General features: G+C 39.5%; 1 protein-coding gene across 10 annotated transcripts in view; it reads right to left on the bottom strand.

The window, feature by feature from the left end:
* Positions 1-20,557, bottom strand: part of osbpl8 (oxysterol binding protein-like 8) — a 117,301-nt gene that overhangs the window by 19,175 nt on the left and 77,569 nt on the right. For 8 of the 10 annotated variants that reach the window (XM_084710612.1, XM_084710615.1, XM_084710614.1 and 5 more), the window contains 2 exons: positions 2,285-2,358; positions 898-978 (listed from right to left, as the gene is read on the bottom strand). In XM_084710612.1, coding sequence (XP_084566738.1) covers positions 898-978; positions 2,285-2,358 — 155 coding nt within the window. Of the gene's footprint in view, positions 1-897; positions 979-2,284; positions 2,359-18,769; positions 19,150-20,557 lie in introns of those variants that run through there. The other 2 variants (XM_084710621.1, XM_084710616.1) reach the window with 2 other exon arrangements.

Below are 20,557 nucleotides of genomic sequence, written 5' to 3'. Positions count from 1 at the left end.
CAGTATTTTACGCTCAGTGACTCACAGTGTGAAATGACAGTGCATGGGAAGCAACAGGATTTAGGCTGTGTAACACTCTCCATCAAATGGTTAAGACCTATCAAGCAAATATTTAAAGGGATGGTTCAGATTATTTGATGTGGGATTGTTTGAGGTACTTATCCATAGTCACTGTATTACTGACAGTACATGACAACACAAGCAAAACATATTTAAGCCACCTAAAATATCAATATGAGTTTAGTTGTACACTATATTTAGAATATTTTCAGCACTTTACTTTGCAGCCAGACAACCTGTTATATAAGCCACATATAACTCTCTCCAAAGCAGCCAGACTCTTTTGGCAGAAACAGTAAGTTTACCTCGCAGAATGCAGGAGTTGCTGGTTTACCACTGCCTCAGTCTTTTGTTTTGTTTGTGCTATTGTGTGACTTTAGTGAAACTGAACTAACCATTTAAAACAGCACAGTCACACAACAACACAAACAAACTAACCTATCGAGGAAGCAGTAGACAAGAAATACCTGTGTTTTGGAAGGTAAAATTATTAATTTTGTCAAAGGAGCCTTGTTGCTTTGGAGAGAGTGATATTTATATATAATAATGTTTTACCATCAGAAAAGATGGCGTGACAGCAAGCTGTGAAAATATTCTAAATACAGCGCACATTTAAACTGATTCTGATTTTTTTAGGTGGCTGAAATACATTTTGGTGCTGTCCTTGTTCACAGCAGTACATAGCTGAGCTTGTCAGTACTTCTGAAAGCTTCTCCGAGCTGGGGGCGTGTCGACCACGTCTTCTGTAGGTAATGCACTAACTACAGATAAGTACCTCATACAACCCCACTTCAAAGAATCCAGACTATCGTTTTAAGCTCATTTAAGCTCACTTACCTTGAGGGACTCCTTTTTGGTGAGCTTTCCTCCAGACGCCGACACATCCTTGTCTGAGCCATTGTACAGCTTTGTTTCAGACTGTGAACACACAGGGGAAAAAATAAAGGTTTAGTAGCAAAAAAAATAATAACTGACTGATCTCTGAAGACATCAAAATCTTTCTCAAATTAATGACTTCAAAAATCATTCATTCACCTGCCACGTGGAGCTGGTAAAACATTACTCAAACATGTCTGATGAGGACAACCAAAGCTTTTTCTGTGAGGATTTGAGTTTCAAAATGTGTGTCATCTACTTAACAATCATGAGCTTGTTTGACTGCTGCACTCTGTTTAAGCTGCTCTGGATAAAGTCATCCATTAATGACTGAAATGTCATCTTGGCTACAAAGTGCTCCCTGTTAATAAAAAAAATCTATTACCACAAATGATACAATCAACACAGTCTACTGAAATGAGGACATTCTATTTTTTCATTAGCGAAGAGCTGCAGAATCAGTGCAAAGCAGCTTCTAGCAGTGATTGTTTTCTTTTTCCTCTCAAGCTCATTTGTTTCCCAGGTAGCCCAAACATAGCTCAGTTAGCCGAATGAAGCCTATAAATGCCGGTGCAGGTGTGTGCCAGCTCCTTACAAAAGCCAATTGGAGCGATTTAAAGTAAAGAGACAGATGGTGATGTGCGGGGATCCTAATGCAGCGCTACTTAAAGGCCTTAAACACCCACAGGCAGGGTTGGACTCAAGGTACATGATAACAAGCACCAAAGCTAAAATCTTCTAATTTACATCCTTCCATTCAGAAACCCACACAGAGTTCTCTTTGGTTCAGACTGCATATATCCTTGTGAAGACTGACGGAAACGTAGCCAAGGCTCAGTCTTGTTTTTCTGTGGCTTTTGGACATTCTCGATAGCAGAATCAAAAGATCAACTGAAGCCTGCAGATAAGGATTCATCAAAATCTTGTCTTGGTTTTGGAAAGCCGTGTTGATAAAGAGCTTTCGAACCTCTGAAATGATTACCCTTGTCATATGTCTTCATACTTTACAAAATCCTTACAAAAATGTGATAGGATGCTTGTCTGATTAAAGTGTCTCTGCTGTGACTCAGTGGGAGACTGAGACGCCCACATGCGCGCAGACAAACATATTTGATGTGGACCTCGACAGATAAACTAGACGGGCCTCCTCCACACTGGGCTCATTTGAAAAGGACGGCTGAGTTTGAGACATTTGATGTGTACAGTCTGTATGATGTGTGAGTCATACCAATGTAGGATATCTAACGCCTGGGGCAAGATAGACAACGTGCAGTAATTCCCAAATTCTCTGCTCTCATTATAACACAGACCCAATAGTACATCAGCTCAGTGCAGTGATTTTTCTTACCTTGCTTTTAGATATGGAATGTGAGTCCTCTTTCAAAGGCAGAGGCAAGAGGTCCTCCTTCCCTCGCTCGAAACCTGTAACAAAAAACACATCAGACTAAAGAAAAGCTCTGTTCATCATGGTTCTGTGGGTGATGTAGAGCAGTCATTGCCACAGACTGGGTCGTGATCCACAGGCGGGTCACAGGAGATTTTCGGGTCACCAAATAATTAAAAGACTATGGAAGAAAATCTGTGAATTTAAGATTTATATCTGCAGTACACCTTTCATAAAGTATTTAAAATGTGTTTATTATTTTACTAATGAGAGGAAAGCAATGAGAGCCTGTTAATTCTGCCTAAATGCATTTATTCTGTCTCATTTTTGAAGTAAGCTAAAATGTCTTGTGCTTCTTTCATGATGAGAGGAAAGAAAAACAATAAGATGACCTGTTAACTCAGCCTAAATGCATTTATTTCTCATTTCCAAAGTATTTAATATGTGTTGTTTTCAATAACACGAGTCAAGACAACATAAGGTGATGTGGAAACAGCAGTTAAAATGGCCAGGAACATTAATTCATGCACAAATTAACTTTTCCCAAGATTTACTGTTAACGCCTGTTGTGAATTGGGTCATGATGGTTTGTTATTTATTTGTCAAACCGTGTCCTGGATCCACCATATTATTACCTGTATATCTTACAGCTTGCTGTAGTACTAGAAAAGAATCTATTAAAGCTGCAGTATGTAATATTATTTCATTATAATTTTGGTTGAAATAAGTAATTGTCACTAACAATATTTTATTGGCGGGTTCCTTTAAAATTATGTGCATCTGTAGGTGCTCGCCCCCTTTGTATTTAGTTTCTTAAAAAACTGGACCTGCTCTAAATCAAACAACCAATCAGGGTTAGCTAGCACATAACTGTTGACTCAGTACAAACGCAGATCATCTGGGTTCTATGTGTTCCTCCTTTATGTCTGCTAGGCTTGGTGGCACTTTCACTATTCATTCTTAACTCTGAATTAGACATATCTAGCAAAGAAAAACAGACATTAGTTGCAAATTAGTTACAATGGTTGCCAATCTTGACGTTCCGCTTTGAGCCCAGCAAAATAGGGTTTTGCACTGTGTATACTCAAATTACCTACTGCAGCTTAAATCATTCAGTCAATCAACATAAATTAGTTGTCAGCAATTTTGATTATCTAGCAAAAAAGTTTTTCCTGCCAAAATGCTGTTTTATTGTTCCAGTTCATCTGGTGTGAGGAAATTCAGTTTTTTTTGTTTTATAACAGTGGAAAACTTAATATATTTGTTGGACAAAAAGCAATTCGGAAAAGGTCACTGCTGCTTTTTGTATTCCCTCTAGCTTTCAATGGTGAGATTGGCTAGCCATTATCAAATGTGTTTGAAAATAGATGCAGGGCTTGCAAGTCCAAATGTCTGAGTAGCTGAATGGAATCTCATTACATTAATGTCGGTCACAGGAGCACACTGTCCTTTAAAGCAACTGGATGCAAGTCATAGAATCTGGATGGCAGCAAGCTGGCGCCTGCTGCAAGTCTCTAATCTGAAACTGAGCTCTACATTTAGATAAGCTGTCTGGTGAGGCTCCCTGTTATAATTCATAGTTTGACTCGGACAATGAAAGTGAGGAAAGTGAACTGAAAACAAAGTGCTCTAGTCAAGTAGGTGACAGGAATGTGTAGTTCTATAAATGCGATAAACTGGACAGTGATGAAGATGTGTGTGAATGCAGATGAATTAAGGTTCAGTAAACAGAGGTTTGCTGTTCTTCATTTGAGCTCCACCTCGGCATCTCTAATCTTCATTTGTGAACCAGATTCTAACCAATTAGTCACCTCAGAAACAGATAACCCACTGAGACCCCGGCAGTCTAAAGGTGACAGAGAGCCTATAAATATTTTATAGTTTCCGTCTCCTATTCACAGGCCATCAGTATTAAGCTATGAGAACGAAGGAATGCTACTGAGTTTCATTACTAAATGAGATATTTGGAGGAGAATTGCATCTTATTTAGCTAGCCATTCGCTTTAATAAAACAGCTGTGTTACTTGTGGCACAATGGGCATCCTTATTGTGTATTCTCACTGCATGCTTCAATTTCGTCCCACAGATATCTTGGAAGATTGGACAGTTTTAATAACAACAATGTGATGCTCTGTGCATTACTGGGGTGCTTTTGTCATATCCACATTTAATAAACTTGCCTATTCTACCATGCTTCTTCAGTTTACTGTAATACCTTTCAAGACACCCCTACAAACCAGTGTGCTAGCTAGCAGTGTATAGAGAAAGTGTGATAGCAATTGGCACACAAAATGCACCTAGAAAGAGTGAGTGTTTCAAGGGGATAGTTCCTTTTGTAAACATACACTTCTCACAGCTTGAAACAACCTACAACACAAGGTAACTACTCTTGGGAATGAAAGGTCAACAGCTCTGCTTTAGAAGTGCTGCGGGGGCAAGAGTCATCTGTATATATGTTTGATTTGTTTGAGAACACTTCATGTTTGAATGATTGGTGCCATGAAAGCATTAAAACAAACACCACGGCTAAAAGACCCTTCTTATTTTCTGTGACTACCTGTATGTAAGCTATTCAAAAGAAACACTAGTCTTTTCATTTAACTGACTGCATCCAACATCACTGTTTGTGTAAGTTAACTAAACCTGCAGTTAAGCATCTGCAGAGATACACACCAAGAAATGAGGGCATGCAACTGTCTTTCTTGCCTTAGGAGTGCCGCCTTTGTTTTAAAGTGGATCGAGTTTCAGCGGTACATTGGATGTCCCATCGGACCATCTGTGCCCACTTGACAGGCACATCTCCATGCCAACTTCAGCTGGAAAACATCTCAAGGGCAATTCACCCGCTATAGCAATCACAAGAGGTTACATCACTTATTGTCCTCTTCTCTCAGTCTCAACATATGGGGAGGAAACTGGATCATCATAATGGAATAATTAAGTTAATTAAACTGCTATAGAGTACCAGAAAAAGGTCTTCATCCGTGCTGTTGTTCTTAAAGTAATAGAAAGGCTGATTTTGAACGCATCTCCCTCCACATCTCCTTCCCATGTCAGGAGTCATACTTACATCACAGTAACTACAAACTGTTTGTAGAAATAAACTGAATTAATAGCCTTTGTCCAACATGATGGTGTGTATGAGAATTTTGATAGATGCAGATATTTAGTCAACAGATAATTCAAGTGAGATAAAGAAACATCAAACATAACACAGAATGAAATCTTCTGAAGTAAAAGAAGGACAATCAACTTAAAGTACAGATTTATAAGACATAATATATAATATAAAATATGTAAGTTCTGCCACCGGGGTCTTTGGTGACATTTGAAGTAGCGAGGGATCATGGGAGTTGTTTTCTTCCTCGTTAAACAACCAATGAAAATCTGACATGACTCAGGCACACAAGATAATGTATTGTATGTTTTATTAACATTATGTTAAGTCACGTTTTTCAACTTCCTTCCTCACTCACTGACATATCCGATGTAGCTTGTGTTTTCCTGGAAGTTATACCAGCTAGCAGTTAGTATGAAACGTGTCATTACCTTGAAGAAAATACAGATTTCTCTGGGTCTGACTTTTGTTGGAAATGTTTGGGATAATGTCAGTACACAATTCAACAAAATATGGAACACAGGTCTGCTGTTTGTAGACACAAATGTTGTATATTATAGGTTATTATAGCTTTAAAGATCATGTAAAGCAACAATAAATGTGTGTTCTGACTGTCACACCACAGAAATGTGTTATTAACCACCCAGACAAATTTGAAAATTAAAGAAAATTGGTAAGTATATAAAATGATGTGTCAAAGTCATGAAAAAAATTAGGAGTTTTCTCTGCTCTAACATGCTGGGGGTGTGTCCACTCTGCTGTCTCAGTGTCAAACACCACTATGACCTGAAAACAGCCTAGGTTTAGTTCAGTTTATTTAAGTATAGTAACCATGGAAACCTAATTTGCATGTTTGTAAGTGCTCCACTTTGCAATCAAGCAGTCTGACTAAAAGAACGTACTCTACTGTAATGAAGTAACTCATTTCAGCCTGTAACTCTCTTAGGGCCACATGTCCACTCCATTAAAATTTGTGCTCAGAGACTCAAATGTGTTACCATGGCACAATGCACAAAAACACACAAAAAATGCCTTGCTGCAAAGAGAATTATTCATTATCGTGTGCTGAGCTAGACATAAGGCTTGAGGCAGCTTGTTAAATAAATATAGTTCGGTGACATAATGAAAAATGAAATAATGAAGCAGAGACTTTAGCTTTCAAAGTGAACTCCATTTTGGGTGAAAAAATGTGCTCATTTACCAGCATGTCTAAAACAGGGAAGGAAAAACGTGTACTGACGCGGCCATTGTTATCCAAAGATGTCTCAGGACTATAATTTGTTGAAACTATGTGCAATTGTTCATTTCAGATGTCACTTTTATCACCCTTTTTGAAAGGACTAAAGTGGGACTAAATCTTTCTTTCATTCCTCAAAAACATTAGCTTTCAAAATAATCCACTGGGGTATGAGGTATCTTTCATGTGTAATCTTAATCCTAATAAAACCACATGAACCTTTTTGCTTAATTTTTTGGATTATGCAAAATATTAAGGACAATGGCGAGGCTTAGAAATGGGCTTTGTAGCAAAGGCTGGAGAAAAATTTGATAAGCATTTCTTCTGCTAAAGGACAATAGCAGAGCAGGAAGGCAATCAATTTGTGAAACCAGCAAGAGATTTAAGGTAGAGGGAGTTTTAGTGGTGTGAATTTCACATAGATGAGCTTGAGCATGCTATGATTATTAAAGGTAGGTGTGTTTTTAGCACCAAATGATGGGTTTTTCTTCACACCATTTCCAATAAAGTGACTCAGAATATTCTCAACTGTTGTATAATTTTTATTTATCGAGTGTCCTAACCTGCTGTGATAATTGCAAGTATTTCACTTTAAAAAGGAAAGCTTCATGGAATGACTTGGAGGTGCAAAGATCAGCTGGCAAAGAGTTTTTTTTTTGTTAACCTGTCACAAAGATAATGGCGACACTGCTGACAGATGCCACTGGGGCTGGCCAAGGTCAAAAGTCCAGTGTCCCGAACCGAGACTTCTCAGATGCTGTTATCCCCGTCTGGTTATTGTAGAGGTGGACGTCTCTTTTTGCCCACAGGTGTTAATGAATGCCAACGGCTTGCAATTAAAATAACCAAGGAACTCAATTATTCATGTAACATTTCACGTTTTTGGCAACGACATGACTTCTTTCCACAATTAACCTTTCAAAAGTGAGTTGCCTTTTTTAATGGAAGGTGGTCCAAAATGCAGTGAGAACGCTGCCACACAACTGTTGCACTGCAGAATACATGATTGCAATGTAACACACCCATCTTTGCAGCCAAACTCACAAAGTGTGACAGGAAAAGGCCCTGTGTAGAGTTAGAGGTAAAAAATCAATACATATGTTATTGTGATATTTAGTATCAATATATGGACTCTAAGTACTGATCTTTTGTATAGTGCCAGATAGACATTTCCATAATCGTTTGATATTGGTCTCAGCTCATGTAGTGTCTGATGAAGGTAATAAGAAAGAGTTTTTTCTTTTGTTTTGTTTTTTTAAACAAAATCTATCTATCTACACATACATACATGTATATTTGATAATTCATGATAAAGAACCAGAGAAAGTTTACTGGTTCAGTGCCCTGATAAAATTTTGGACAAAAAAGTTTTATCATATAATTATATCCCACCTCTACTGCATAACTATGTCATAAGTGTTTGATATATGATACCATATTTTAGAGATGACTGCAATATCGGCCAATACACCAATATCAGAATTTTTGTGACTCCCTAAAATTGTTGCTGGGATCAGTTGCAAAAATCCAGTGTGAGGCTCTACTACTTAATATAATTTATTGATATTACAAATGAAAATTAACCTCGTTGGTAACATAATAGTAAAATAAATATCTTTTTCAGTCCATTAGATGTTATTTCTCTTTTTTTTCTGGTAGGTTAGCAGAGGTTATTGTCAGCTGGATTGACAGAAAACTTCAAATTCTTATTAGAAAAAACATTTTGACAAAGTGTTCCTTTGAGGACATAATTTGCAGTTGAAAAAAGGTAATGAATTGCAAAATATGTTATTGCAGTAGTCATTGTACAACAAAATGTTTAAAATGATATATAATAATATATACAATAATAGCTCATTGTGACTTAAGTATCTTGATAATGTCGCATCATGGGACCTCTGGTGATTCACAGCTCTACCAGTTAGTATCCAGTCTACTACTTGGAAATGTCTCTAAAATGGAAAGCCTACACACACATGAGGAGTAACAGATTGCAGAGATTTCACTGTTTCAAAGCAAAACAAGCAACTAACAGTATGTTTTAAATTAATCTCTCTTTTAGATTTATTTCTTCACGAGTTGGTGTCTCACTGCACAAATTAACAGCACAGCTTTTCAAGATGTTCTGCGTGTAAATCGGCAAAAGCTAACCTGTGCTTTGTGAATGAATGTCATCGGGTGTGTGAGTTTGTGCGTGTACTTGTACACGACGCACACACCACTGCAGCCTGACTCAGGCATTTGCTTTTATAGACCAGAGCTGCAGTGATCTCACTCTGCATCAAACATAGATAAGAGGGAGGAAGAGAACACGGAGAGAGTAAAGAGACGGAGAGGGGAAGACCTGCACGCTGCTACAATAAATGTCTTTCCACATTAATGCTCTGCCTCACAGCATGGATACTGTCTGGATCAGGCAACGCATTGCACCAATATGCCTACAGACACAATAACAGAGGTGAAAGTAAGGGTGAAAGAATGCTCTATTCCATTAAATCATATACACGCCACATGCTTTAAGAATGTACACAAACTCTAAGCATGTTGTTTTTTGTATTTTAATTGAGGTATTAGAGGATATAAACTTTCCTATCACTGTCTCTGCCATCACTTTTGGATGCTTACATACATAAAAAGTAAATGTTATGCTATGATTTTGGCTTTAAATGCCAAGAAAGAATGGTTGTAGTCTGTTTGTAGCCACTGAGGCATAGGTTTGTTTGAGCCAGTGCTGCTGCTGGGGTAAACACAGCAACATAAGACAAGGAAACACTGAAATAATCATGGCTTCGTGCCACCAACACTTTAGACATTCAGCACCTCAACTCTGATATCACCCCATCTCATCCCAATCATAATTAATGCAACACTGATGCTGCCTCTCCCACCAAAATGAGCTTCTTTTTAAGCCAGTAACCAGTTTAGAAAGCTCAGAGTCAGTCAGTGTGAAGCTGCTGCTTGTGTCTCAGATTGAACCCTATTCTTTCAAGTCAAGTTTATCATTATTCATTAAAGCTTATATCAGTGAAAAAGATGATTGATTCAAAGGAAGCAGCTTTGTGCGGCACAAAGTTATATTTTTCTTTCCTCTGTGATTCAGAAAGCAATGTAACTCTTCATGATGCTGCTGTGTTTTTTTTTTTAGGAAATGTGAAGGCTGCCATGGCAACAGGTAGAGAACAACAAATGGAGGGAAAAAGCTGTCACCCCAGTTACTCTTCAGAATACATCAATTTTAGGGAGTGTTTGCTACTGTGGAAAACTTGCCATGGCAACTGGCTCCACTATTTTGGCTCAATAATCAGGAAAGCTTAAAGATGGCTTGTCCACAGAAGGTAAAAGATAAACAATAGTAATTTTTAAATCTTAAATGTCTATCCAATTAGTAGCCTGGATGAAACTCTGAATCCCTTTACTTAATGTAATACAGTCTGAGCATGAATCTGCAAAGTCTGATCCAAGCGCAGATTCATGTTGTGGATGCTGGATTGTTCGTGGAAGCTCTTGAGCAAAATGCCATGCTTGGCTGATGGAATTCAGCTATTTGCTGCTCAGACTGAAAGCACGATAAGACAATACTGCACCCAGACACCAGTATGGTTTCTTCCAACTGTAAATGAATCCAGAATGGAGTAAAACAAGCTGTTTCAAATGTCAAATATTTGACAGCTTGGACAGCTGGGATGCAGATCATCATGGCATCAAGGTATAACTGTGACTCCACATGACAGGTAATGCAGAAGCATATTACTCCACATTACATTACATTACATTACTCCAAAAAAAACACAAAAAAAAAACACACAAAAGAATGTAAATGAAGAATGTAAAGGAAAAACAACTGCACCAGAAAACTGTGGCAGCTGCTCTAAAAATTCAACTACACATGTCTGTGTGAGTGGCATTTAGATTTTTTTCTGGAATTACCATCACTCAATCTTTTTAAAGCATCTATTGAAAAGAAACATCCTGCAGACTATGTTTTATTTAGGGCTGCAACTAACCATTATTTTCTTTCTTTAGAAACACAGCGAATCCTTATATTTAAGATATATCTAATCCATCAGAATTGTACGCCTCCGAGCTGATAAATACCTTTTATCAATTCTGACATGTGTTTCTGGCAGCTGCACATTATACAACAATCATACATCTACGCTGCTGGAAAACTGCAAGAAGTCATAGCAGAGAGCTTTTCTCTACTCTGTTTCTACACCGTGTTCAGACTCAGTCATAATAAAACAGTAGGACTGGACCAATAAGCAGAATTGATAATGGCACTGGTATCAAAAAATTCTACCAATTCTCATCACTAATAATGTCTCCAGAGGGGGCACATAAGATATTATACAACTGTTTTGGAGATTTAACACTACACTACTAATATTGGTGGTATTTCCATTTAAAAGAACGTTTTTACTCTTTAAAAACATAATCTCACACAGTTTAATAACCCTTTAGATCTTTCTTATCCAACCTTAGCCACACTTCTGTTCTTTGCTACTGTTGCGCACCACTTCTTTTTGGTAATCAAAAACCTATCTTATCATCTTTATGGCCAGAGACTCCTGTTCCCAACATGCAGTGTGCCAAGTCACGCTGACCTCAAAATGAGCCATGATTCCATCTAATTATCGACTGCAAGGATGCAGCCGCTTCCACTCTCTTATTAGCTTCATAAAGGCCCCCTTTTCAACCTCCAAATTGATTTCCCTCACATCTAGTCCCTCCCTGGCTACAGAGGAAGCAACAGTACACACCACGGCGGAAATGAACAATCATAAAATGTCTTATTACTTTGGGATTAAGTGTGTTTGTTAGTTATCACAGTTGTTCATATGGCTATCAAAAATTCTGAGTTTCAGACCTGCACAGCTGAGTCCCAAGCCTGTCCCTGCCCTTGATCATTTTAATTTCCAGGCCTCGTTGCTGGCCTTCAAATCTGTTTCATATGCAGCTTGTCAGACTACTGCACAAACAAACATGACAACAACTGAGCTGAAGTGGCCCATTCCACATTAAAAGGGTTATGCTTTTATTCTGTCTGCACACAGGCAGCTTGACGAGACAAAAGCACATTATCTCTTGGATGAGGTGATATTTCAAACAGGATGTGGCTGGATGAGAGTGGGGGCATTAGGCAGGTTGTATTACCATGGCTGCTGCTTTCTGTTGGTGTTCTATTTATAGTCTGCTGGGGCTGAGTTCATGTGCACTGTCAGAAACTGGCCTGTTCCTTGGCCTTTGTTAAAGACTGCAGGCAGTGACCTGGTGTCCCATCTTTTGATATTTCAGGGCTCTTGCATGATTTCTGAAGTCCAATTCAACTTAAAAAGCCCTTTGTGTTTCTGGCAGTGATACAATTGCTCAATGCAGACTCTTGCAGGAGTTAGACTGCTTTGTGAAAAAAAAATTAGCCATTAGCATAGCCCCACTAGCTGCCACTTTAACAGCTTTTGCCCCAATTGTCTCAACCATGAAAGTCTTTATTTCTTGCCGGTGCCAGTGACCTCCAAACCTTATCTTCCTGCAGCCATTTGTTATTAAACTCTTCCTTAGCTTGTTACCCAGCTAGCAACCACAAAGGATAATAATGAAAAGATGAAACACAACCAGAAGCCAACGTCTGTAGTTAGCTAACATAATACAAAGTGACGCGATGTGACTGTGTACAATGCAGTGCAGCGCAACATAAAATTAGGACGCTCTTTGACATTCTACTGTAGGCTACAAGAGGCTACTATTTGTAGATGTGTGACAATTTTCCTACCAGCCTGTAACAAAACATTGTAAAATTTACAGTACATACATCAGAAAATTTACAGAAAATCTACTATAAGATAACTTATGACCTTAATGTCCTTAATTTAATTTTAAGGCCTTTCAGACTTTTTTAGGGAACAAGGAAAGCCTGTATTAAAAAAGTTTAATAGAATGAAACTGCAGTATTTCATTTAGAAAATGATACCCGGAATAAACAAAATCAAATCAAACAAGCTGGTTGTTCAACCATTTCTCAAAATACTAATCTTGACTAATTTTTGCCTCAGAAATTCAGTCCTATTTCTAAGTTACCTTTATGCCAGGCTCCAAACTGTGACCATTTAGTTGTGTTTTGCGACCTTTTTTTGCGAGTTTTACAACTAGGAGCACCAGCAGGACTTACAAATATGCACACTGCATCTCTCTTTAATCTGTCTGGGATGCTAAGCTAACATCAGCTGGGCAGTGGACTTGTCTGTGTATGTCTGTGCTTGTTTCAGCCACTTTCAGGCCTTTGCTGTGACTTTGAGCCCGCAAACATGACAGTGAAATACAGCTATTTATTAGGTTTGTTAAATGTTCATGTGCACCTGCACAAAATGACCAAAACCAGTGCTACCAGCAGAAGAAGTTAAGTCTGGAGCCCTTCTCTAAGGTCCTAAAAAAAAGTGGTTGCTAAAGATGAATGCAGCAATGCAGGTGTGTTCTGTGTTGGTAATACTGGATCTTAACACCACCTTCAATACTGTGGAGCACTGTATCTAGGTTGAGGGGCTAAGGCAGTAGGTGGGTACCTCTGGATCAGCCTTAGAACAGTTCTCCTCTTACCAGGAGATTTTCAGTGACTGTTGGTTACTCTTACCATCGCAGTGCAGACACTCAGTTATGCATCTCATTTCAAACTGTCTGTTCGCCATAACCCCCTCAACTGTCCTGAAGGTGAGACAAAGACTTGGTTCTAAATCTACCCTCTATTAGCTAAGCATTTCTTATGTGTTTCTTTGGTTTTGAGACTTCACCAGCATGTAAATTGTGTGGTTTGTTCCTATTTCTACGAGCCATGGAACACTGCTGATCTCAGGGCCATCACATCCCTCGCTGAGGTAGAGATGATTATTCATGCAGTTATTTTACTCGTCTTGACAACAACAATTCCCTTTTCACCTGCCCAGACTTCCTTGGATTGCTTGCAAGTGTCCCAAAATGCTGCTGATAGGCTTTTTACCAAGTCCTTGAAATGGTCTCATGAAAGAGCAATCTTGATTCTTGAGTCCTGAACTGGAACAGTCCATCCATTATCAAAATGTTTGTCAAGTCTGAATATAAGGACAGAAACTCATTTTAAGTGTTGTAGCTAATGAAAATTATAAAAGATACCTAGTCCCAGTCACAATAGGAAATTAAATGGCTAAAGAGACAATTCCTTGACTGGCAAGCATAAGCACAAAGCAGAGCTTTTGACACCACACGAACTGCCAGCAGACAAACAAAATGAGTCATCAACCATCCACGTTGAGATGCAGCCTCAAAGAGTAAAATCCTGCATATGTTAAGGCTAGCCAGTGTGCATGTAAAAAACAGGGAGACAGATTTAAAAAGTAATGGAAGGTAAAAAGGAAAAAAAAACAAAAACAAAGTGAGTAAGTGCATCCTGCCTGCACCAGTTGTGTCCTGCAATCTGTCTAAAAACTGGTGCCTGTTAGCTGAGCATCTAAAATAAGGATGAATGGAGCCGGGGCTGGGAACTGACTGTGAGAAAAACATCATGACTCAGACAATGCCTCACGGCTCAAGTTATTTGTTTTGCTGGAGGAGGTGCTGGTTTAGAGGAGAAAGAAGTGGGCTCGTGGCCAAAAGGTCACCAGCCTGAATCCCCAGACATGGAGAGGTCTGAGGAGAGACTGACAATGACGAGCAATCTCCTGTTCCTCGATAACTGCTGTCGAGATGCCCTTGAGCAGAGCACTTATCTGACTGAGCTGCTCATTGGCAAACAACAAAGGACTGAGGTTGTGCTAGGATGCATAAGCCCGAACTACGACATGAAAGTGTGGGAGTGTTTGTGCACAGTCAGCCTTTCCTGGATTAATAAAGGTTAAAAACAGTCATCTGCAAAGGTGGAACAGAGAACATCCACTCTGTGAGAGTTCCAGGGGCTGCCAGCTGTCTGCCTCCAGGTTTGTGTCCTTTTCAGCAGGACGCACAAAGTAAAGATCACAGAGGAAGGGATTTACAAATGAACACTAAATTGATTTAATCCTAAATGTTCTATGGGATTTGGTGCACTTCTAAAAACAGGGATTATCATTGCCCTCTCATAGAGGTATCATTGGAACCTGTGTGAAAACAAGGCGAATGAGCTGAAGCCTGAGCTATCTTCATTCATTCATCAGTTTGCTCTGGGCTCTTCAAACTAACAGCCCATAGTGGTTATAAGTTTTACTCTCTGAACTGTGAGGATAGAGTGTCCTTGAGGAAAAGTTTCACAAACAAACGTCTCACAGCCACTGTATGACCAAGCAAAAGTGTGATGTAACAGATACAGTGTGTTGCCTGATTCAAAGCATTTATCATTAACATTGCTGCGACTTTTAACAAATGACCATTTCCTTTTTGTTTTTAGTTGAGCAGAAATTTAAATTTAGTTTTGCTACAAAATCAGTAGCTTTTTGTACCATTTCGGCAAAAAGACACAACTTTTGGAGGAAGTTTTATTTGTTTTTTTTTTACTGTGATAGTTCATTCTATATTTATGTTCTCCAGGGGGCCTTCATTTTTGGTTCCAAGTAACAATTTAATGTGACTGGTGCAACAATTTTGTGAGTGGGAAGCAAACCCACAGGAAAAGTGCAGAGCTTTTCAGGCAGTTTGACATAGACCAAACCGTGTAATGACAACGTCATGGGATGCAATGTGGCCCAAAAAGACTTTTCCCCATAAACTTAGATTTGAAAGAAGCAGCTGTAAAATGGTGGATAGAGTTTTTCCTCCTCAGTGAAATGACTCAATGGTTTCAATATCAGGACTAGATCCATTCAGCCCAATAACATTTGGAAAGTCTAGAAGAGCTGTACAATTAAATCTTTTTATCCTCATTCAAGTTAGCAGAGGCCAAACAGCCGAAGAAAGTCTCTACTGCGCTTGCTCTGTGGGTTGCACAATGCAAAGGTTGACTTCATGCTCCACTAAGCAGCTCTTACAGGTTCTCCTTAATACATTTATTGAGGGACCTAAAAATCAACTTTGAAGGACACAGGCAGTTAACCAGCTGCAGGACAGCCACTCCTCAGTGTCCAATCTGTGATATTAGTACTCAGTAGTTGTTATATGGAATGCTAAGGTTACAAGACTACCTGTTCCTGCACGTTTTGATAGTCTGGTCATTTGTTGTTGCCAATCTGGGACCAAGAAAGGGAGACAGCTTATGAGAACTAGGGATGTTCTTGGTGACTAATTTCCCTGTTGATTAAATTCTAAGTTTAATTTAGACTAGTCCAGTTAAAGTTGAGCACAATTTATTAATGAATAATGGTTAACACCGCTCGAAAAAATATTGTGTGTACTAAGAGCCATTTGGAGCCGTTAATCAGTGTACAAATCATATTTTAAATGCAGCTGAAATGTGTGCCACTTTGTACCGTGCAATACAAGCCCTGCACGTTGACGTACAACACATGACAGCAACTCAATAGATGTTGAGTAGTGCCTGAGGTTAAACAACAACATTTATACAGAGCGGACGTTAGCTGCCAGCCTGCTTTGCAGTGTGGCTAACGTTAGCACTGCTAGCAGCAGCAGCCTGGTCTGCTTGCAGGTTAATGTCCATGTCTATGCTTAATGTGGTCACATGTTGCTCCAATGGTTATATATCAGTTTATTCTGTCACAGTCTACATTCAACATTATTTCCATTTTCTACGTCAAAACACTGTGACAAACAGCACTGTTTTACGAGCTGTCATCTGTCCGACTTAGCTATTGACTAGTATTTCTGGTGCCGACTTGTGAGGGTGGTGACATTTAATCATGTAGTTGACTAATCACGCACATCCCAAATGACAACTCCCTTCTTGTGTAACTGCAACTGCTGATGATTCAGCAGGTATTGAAGCAACATGAATGAAAAGTATTAATCAGTGCTAACATTAACAAGCTGTGCTAATTAGCTTCTACTTCCAAGATGGAAGTTAGTCTCGTTTGTCAACTTAGACTTTGTGAGCGGAAAGCAAATTCAAAAGCACCCAAATGTTGGATATTGTAGTGGAACAGATGTCTTAAATCACAGTTGATGCCAACACTCTGTGGGCTTGTTGTGAAAAGGAGGCATCTGAGCGTCTTGCATCTGTGTTCACAGAATTTATAATTATGAAACGCTCCCTTCAAAAGCTCACCCCAGAAGTTGACAGTGCATCTCCTAGCAACGCTAGCCCTCAAATGTCACTCAGCAGCTGTCATGAGAAACTCCCCCCCCAGAGGCTTGAAACTTAGAGGCTGTTGCCACAATTATGTCCAAAACAATGAAGGAAGATGTTGAACATGCTTCAAAAAACCCACACGGCACTGTAGGCCTGTCCAGTGATGATGAAAATATATCTGCTGTCAAAACATAAACCCATTTACAGATACAATTATTGTACAGCCTGGTGACACTCCTCTTTCAATCTTCATGTAGAACCCACTCCATATTAAACAAACAGTTGTGACTGGCCTCATCAGATTTGAACCCAGATAAGTTATCAAGATTGTTGTACAGATAGCGATCCCACCTGCCTAAGATCTGAACACAAAGCAAGCCAGACTCCCTCCAGATGTGGTGAGGCAGATCTGATCACATTTCAATTACAAAGCATTTACACTTTACACTTTGTTTTTCCTTATCTGGATAACGGACACAGACTGCATTTTAATATCAGGTGTAAATGGGGTCTCTTTTTGCTTTACTGTATGTTCATATTACTAGCAACATAACTACAAAATGGCAAAATGTGGCTGGGTACAATTAGGGTTGGGCGATTGGACGACTATATCGTCAGTCGACGATGGGCTGAATCCATCGCCGATTGCTTTTTTGGACGATTTTTAGGGCGATATTTATCACTTTATTTTGCTAAAGTGATAATTTGCAGAGTGAAAGCCACTGCTCTGCACGGTGCAGTACACACACACTCAGCCGACCATGAGTGTGCTAAGCTGGGTGACGAGTGAGAGGAAAACAGCCTGCAGAGTCAGACTCTTTACACTCTTTTCACGCGGTGAATTAAGGACTTATTTTGACCAAACCAGAATTGGTGATTGTTGGAAGAGCGGACAGACTAAAAAGGATGGTTTTGGTGAGTTTTACATGTTTTTCTGTCGAGTTTGAATGAAGTGTGTTTTCCGAGGAGTTAACGAGCCAATTAAGGTAATCTTAGTTCGTTAAAGGAGAAAAACTTGAATTCAGAAGGTGTGCGGTTGTATTTCTCTGTTTAAAATGGAAAATAAGTGCTGAGAGCGCTGAGATTTGTAGCAAGCCACGCCCAAGTGACGGGTGTCAGTTTCTGGCTTCATTTCACTAACTTCCATTGAAAATAACTTGCAGCCTGATGGTTTGTCGTCACTAGTCTAAACATACCATCATTCTGCGTGCTCTAATATACTCTGGACTTGCTTTCCAACTCTTTTCCTATGACAAGTCCAAAATGATTTTAAAAATCATTTAAAAGGAGACTTGAGTGTAATAGTGGCAGTATCATTCTAATCTATAACTTGTTACACAAATATAATTTTGACTTTATCTTTTATTTTGCAGTTACTTCCATTTGTTTTAATCAGTAAGAAAAAAATATATTTTCTATCCAAATACAGAACATACACAGTAAGAGAAAGTTTCCCCTCGACTGTGTTGATGAAGGCAATGCATTCAAATGTGTTTTTTGGTGTCCTCCTCACAGCTATCATGAACAATGTGCTTTTGTTGCAGAAACTTAAGAGCAAACATGTTAGTCATACCAGCCAACCTCATCCAAACCTAACTGAATTCATTCTCTGAAAGCCAAGACTGAGCAAGTCAGCCGAGTCCAAACAAGCTTACAGTATACTGATCACTAGAAATCTTTTCATTTTCAGTTTGAATGTAGTCACTGAATGCAAGCTACTCATAGTCAACTGTGCATCTGAACAAAACCTATTTGAAACACCTTCTTCACAGCCAATCTGTCCACACACTTTAAAAGAGTTCTAGAGGTCTGCTCACTTTTTAAAACCACCACTACAGAGATGCTAGTCACCCATGAGGTAAAACTACAGGGTCGACTAATGGGCCAGCAACACTCCCCAGACCATCATACACCCACCTGGCAGCGAGATGGGTGACAGCTCGTTATAGCCCCCGAAGGAGGCATTGCGGATGAGTTTGCGTCCATCCGGGTGTGGAGGTCGAAGTGACGCTGTCCCGCCGCACGTGGAGAAACGGCGACGACTCAGGAGGCCCTCCTCCTTCATCATCGGGACGGCGGGAGCTCCCTCGCAGTGTGGGAGGAAGGGAGGGTGGGGTGGGGAAACTCAAGGGTAGAAGGTCGAGGAGGGTCGGGAAAGAGTCCGATCTGTCCCACGCAGCTAGTGAGCCAAGTGGATAAATCGACCAATGCACACACACACAAACACACACACAGAGTAGCTCAGATAGCAGGCATTGGACCAGTGCGGTATGCTGCTTTCCTCTACGCTTCCTTCAGCGGACTGCTCCCTGTCTCCCTGTCTCCCTCACACACACTCTGGCTCTCTGCTCTGTGAGTGTGTATGAAAGCAGCAGCCTGTAAGTACTTAATAACGAATAAGCCGAGCCCCTCCTACTCCCTCTCCTCCGGATGGGTAGGAGAGCTGCATCTTAGCTTGAAAATAGCCCTTATGTTCCATGTCTCATCTTTCTCTTCGGCTCAATCTCTCGCTGCATTTTTAATTCATGATTTTTTTGATTCAAAGGGACACTTCACCGCTTTTCAGCTTTGTTTCAAAGGATTAGTCATTGGGGTGTCTATGACGTCTGCGATGCCTGTTAATATTTTCTCAATATCGCTCCAGGCAAATTTAGTCTCACCCATCACTCTCATGACATCAGTGGGTGGTGGGAGAAACACAGGGAGGATTTGGTTAAGATAAGTGTCTTTTTCTTCTCTTGCAACAGCTATGGAAATTGTACAACCACGTTTTGGAAATTCCAGATTTTCACAAAAAAAAAGTCCTCATAACCAAAGCACTTGTTAGAGACTAAATCAATTTGTATGTATGAGAAACAGCCCACAAATGAACAAATGCAACAAGCACAGGCAGAAGCTCAAACTGCTAATGATATTCCTGCCTTCCAGCCAGTGGTTAACACAGCCAGGTATGAACAGAGTGTCCAACTGGCAGCATCTTTGCTGCCAGCTATGGTGGTAAGAGCAGAGCTATTGGGAGTAAAACAAGCAGAGGTGCCAAATAAATTTTTGATCCAGTAAACTGTTTCACCATTGACTGTTTGTTTGTTCCTAATTTACCAGTTCAGGGGACATGCTGGTTTGTGTGACAACAGAGAGCCACTGACTACTCTAGCCTATGTTACTGAATCTTAATACAGTATTACATCTGCTTATCAAATCAAAATCACTAAGCACGTTTGTTCAAATTTTGCCTTCAGCCACCAAAAGCAACAAAGGAATAAATTCCATTCATTCTAATCGACATTTTTAGATTATATTTGAAAAGAATGCTCTGATATGTTTCTTAGAATCAATATGGATCCAATACTGGCCAAAATCACTGCACACTCCGCATCCATACAAATATATTATTAAGTAAGCTGTTTTGAGAGGGAGAAAGACAGTAGGTTGCTGTATCAATATCAGGCACAAAAAATAGCATTGAGCCATCCTTGATATTTGATTTCAGCTTAATGGTAACTTGAGTCGAAGTTCTTGACTTGTGTCTCATTCTTGACCTTGAAAGAACCAATTGAGTAAACAATCTCACCACAAGGTCTTTTTTGGGACCATTTTGGGCTTTAGATCAGAGTTTGCCCTTATCGCAGATTTTTCCCACTTTAAAGTTTGTGTAAAGCAAATAATAAATGTGCTGAGTTTGTCCCACCACCGTGAGCAGATAAA

Source organism: Lutjanus erythropterus, chromosome 22, assembly GCF_056507025.1.
Source record: "Lutjanus erythropterus isolate fLutEry1 chromosome 22, fLutEry1.hap2, whole genome shotgun sequence".
NCBI classification, from domain to species: domain Eukaryota; kingdom Metazoa; phylum Chordata; class Actinopteri; order Lutjaniformes; family Lutjanidae; genus Lutjanus; species Lutjanus erythropterus.
Note: the sequence above shows the minus strand (reverse complement) of the source record. Positions and strands in the feature narration are given on the sequence as shown.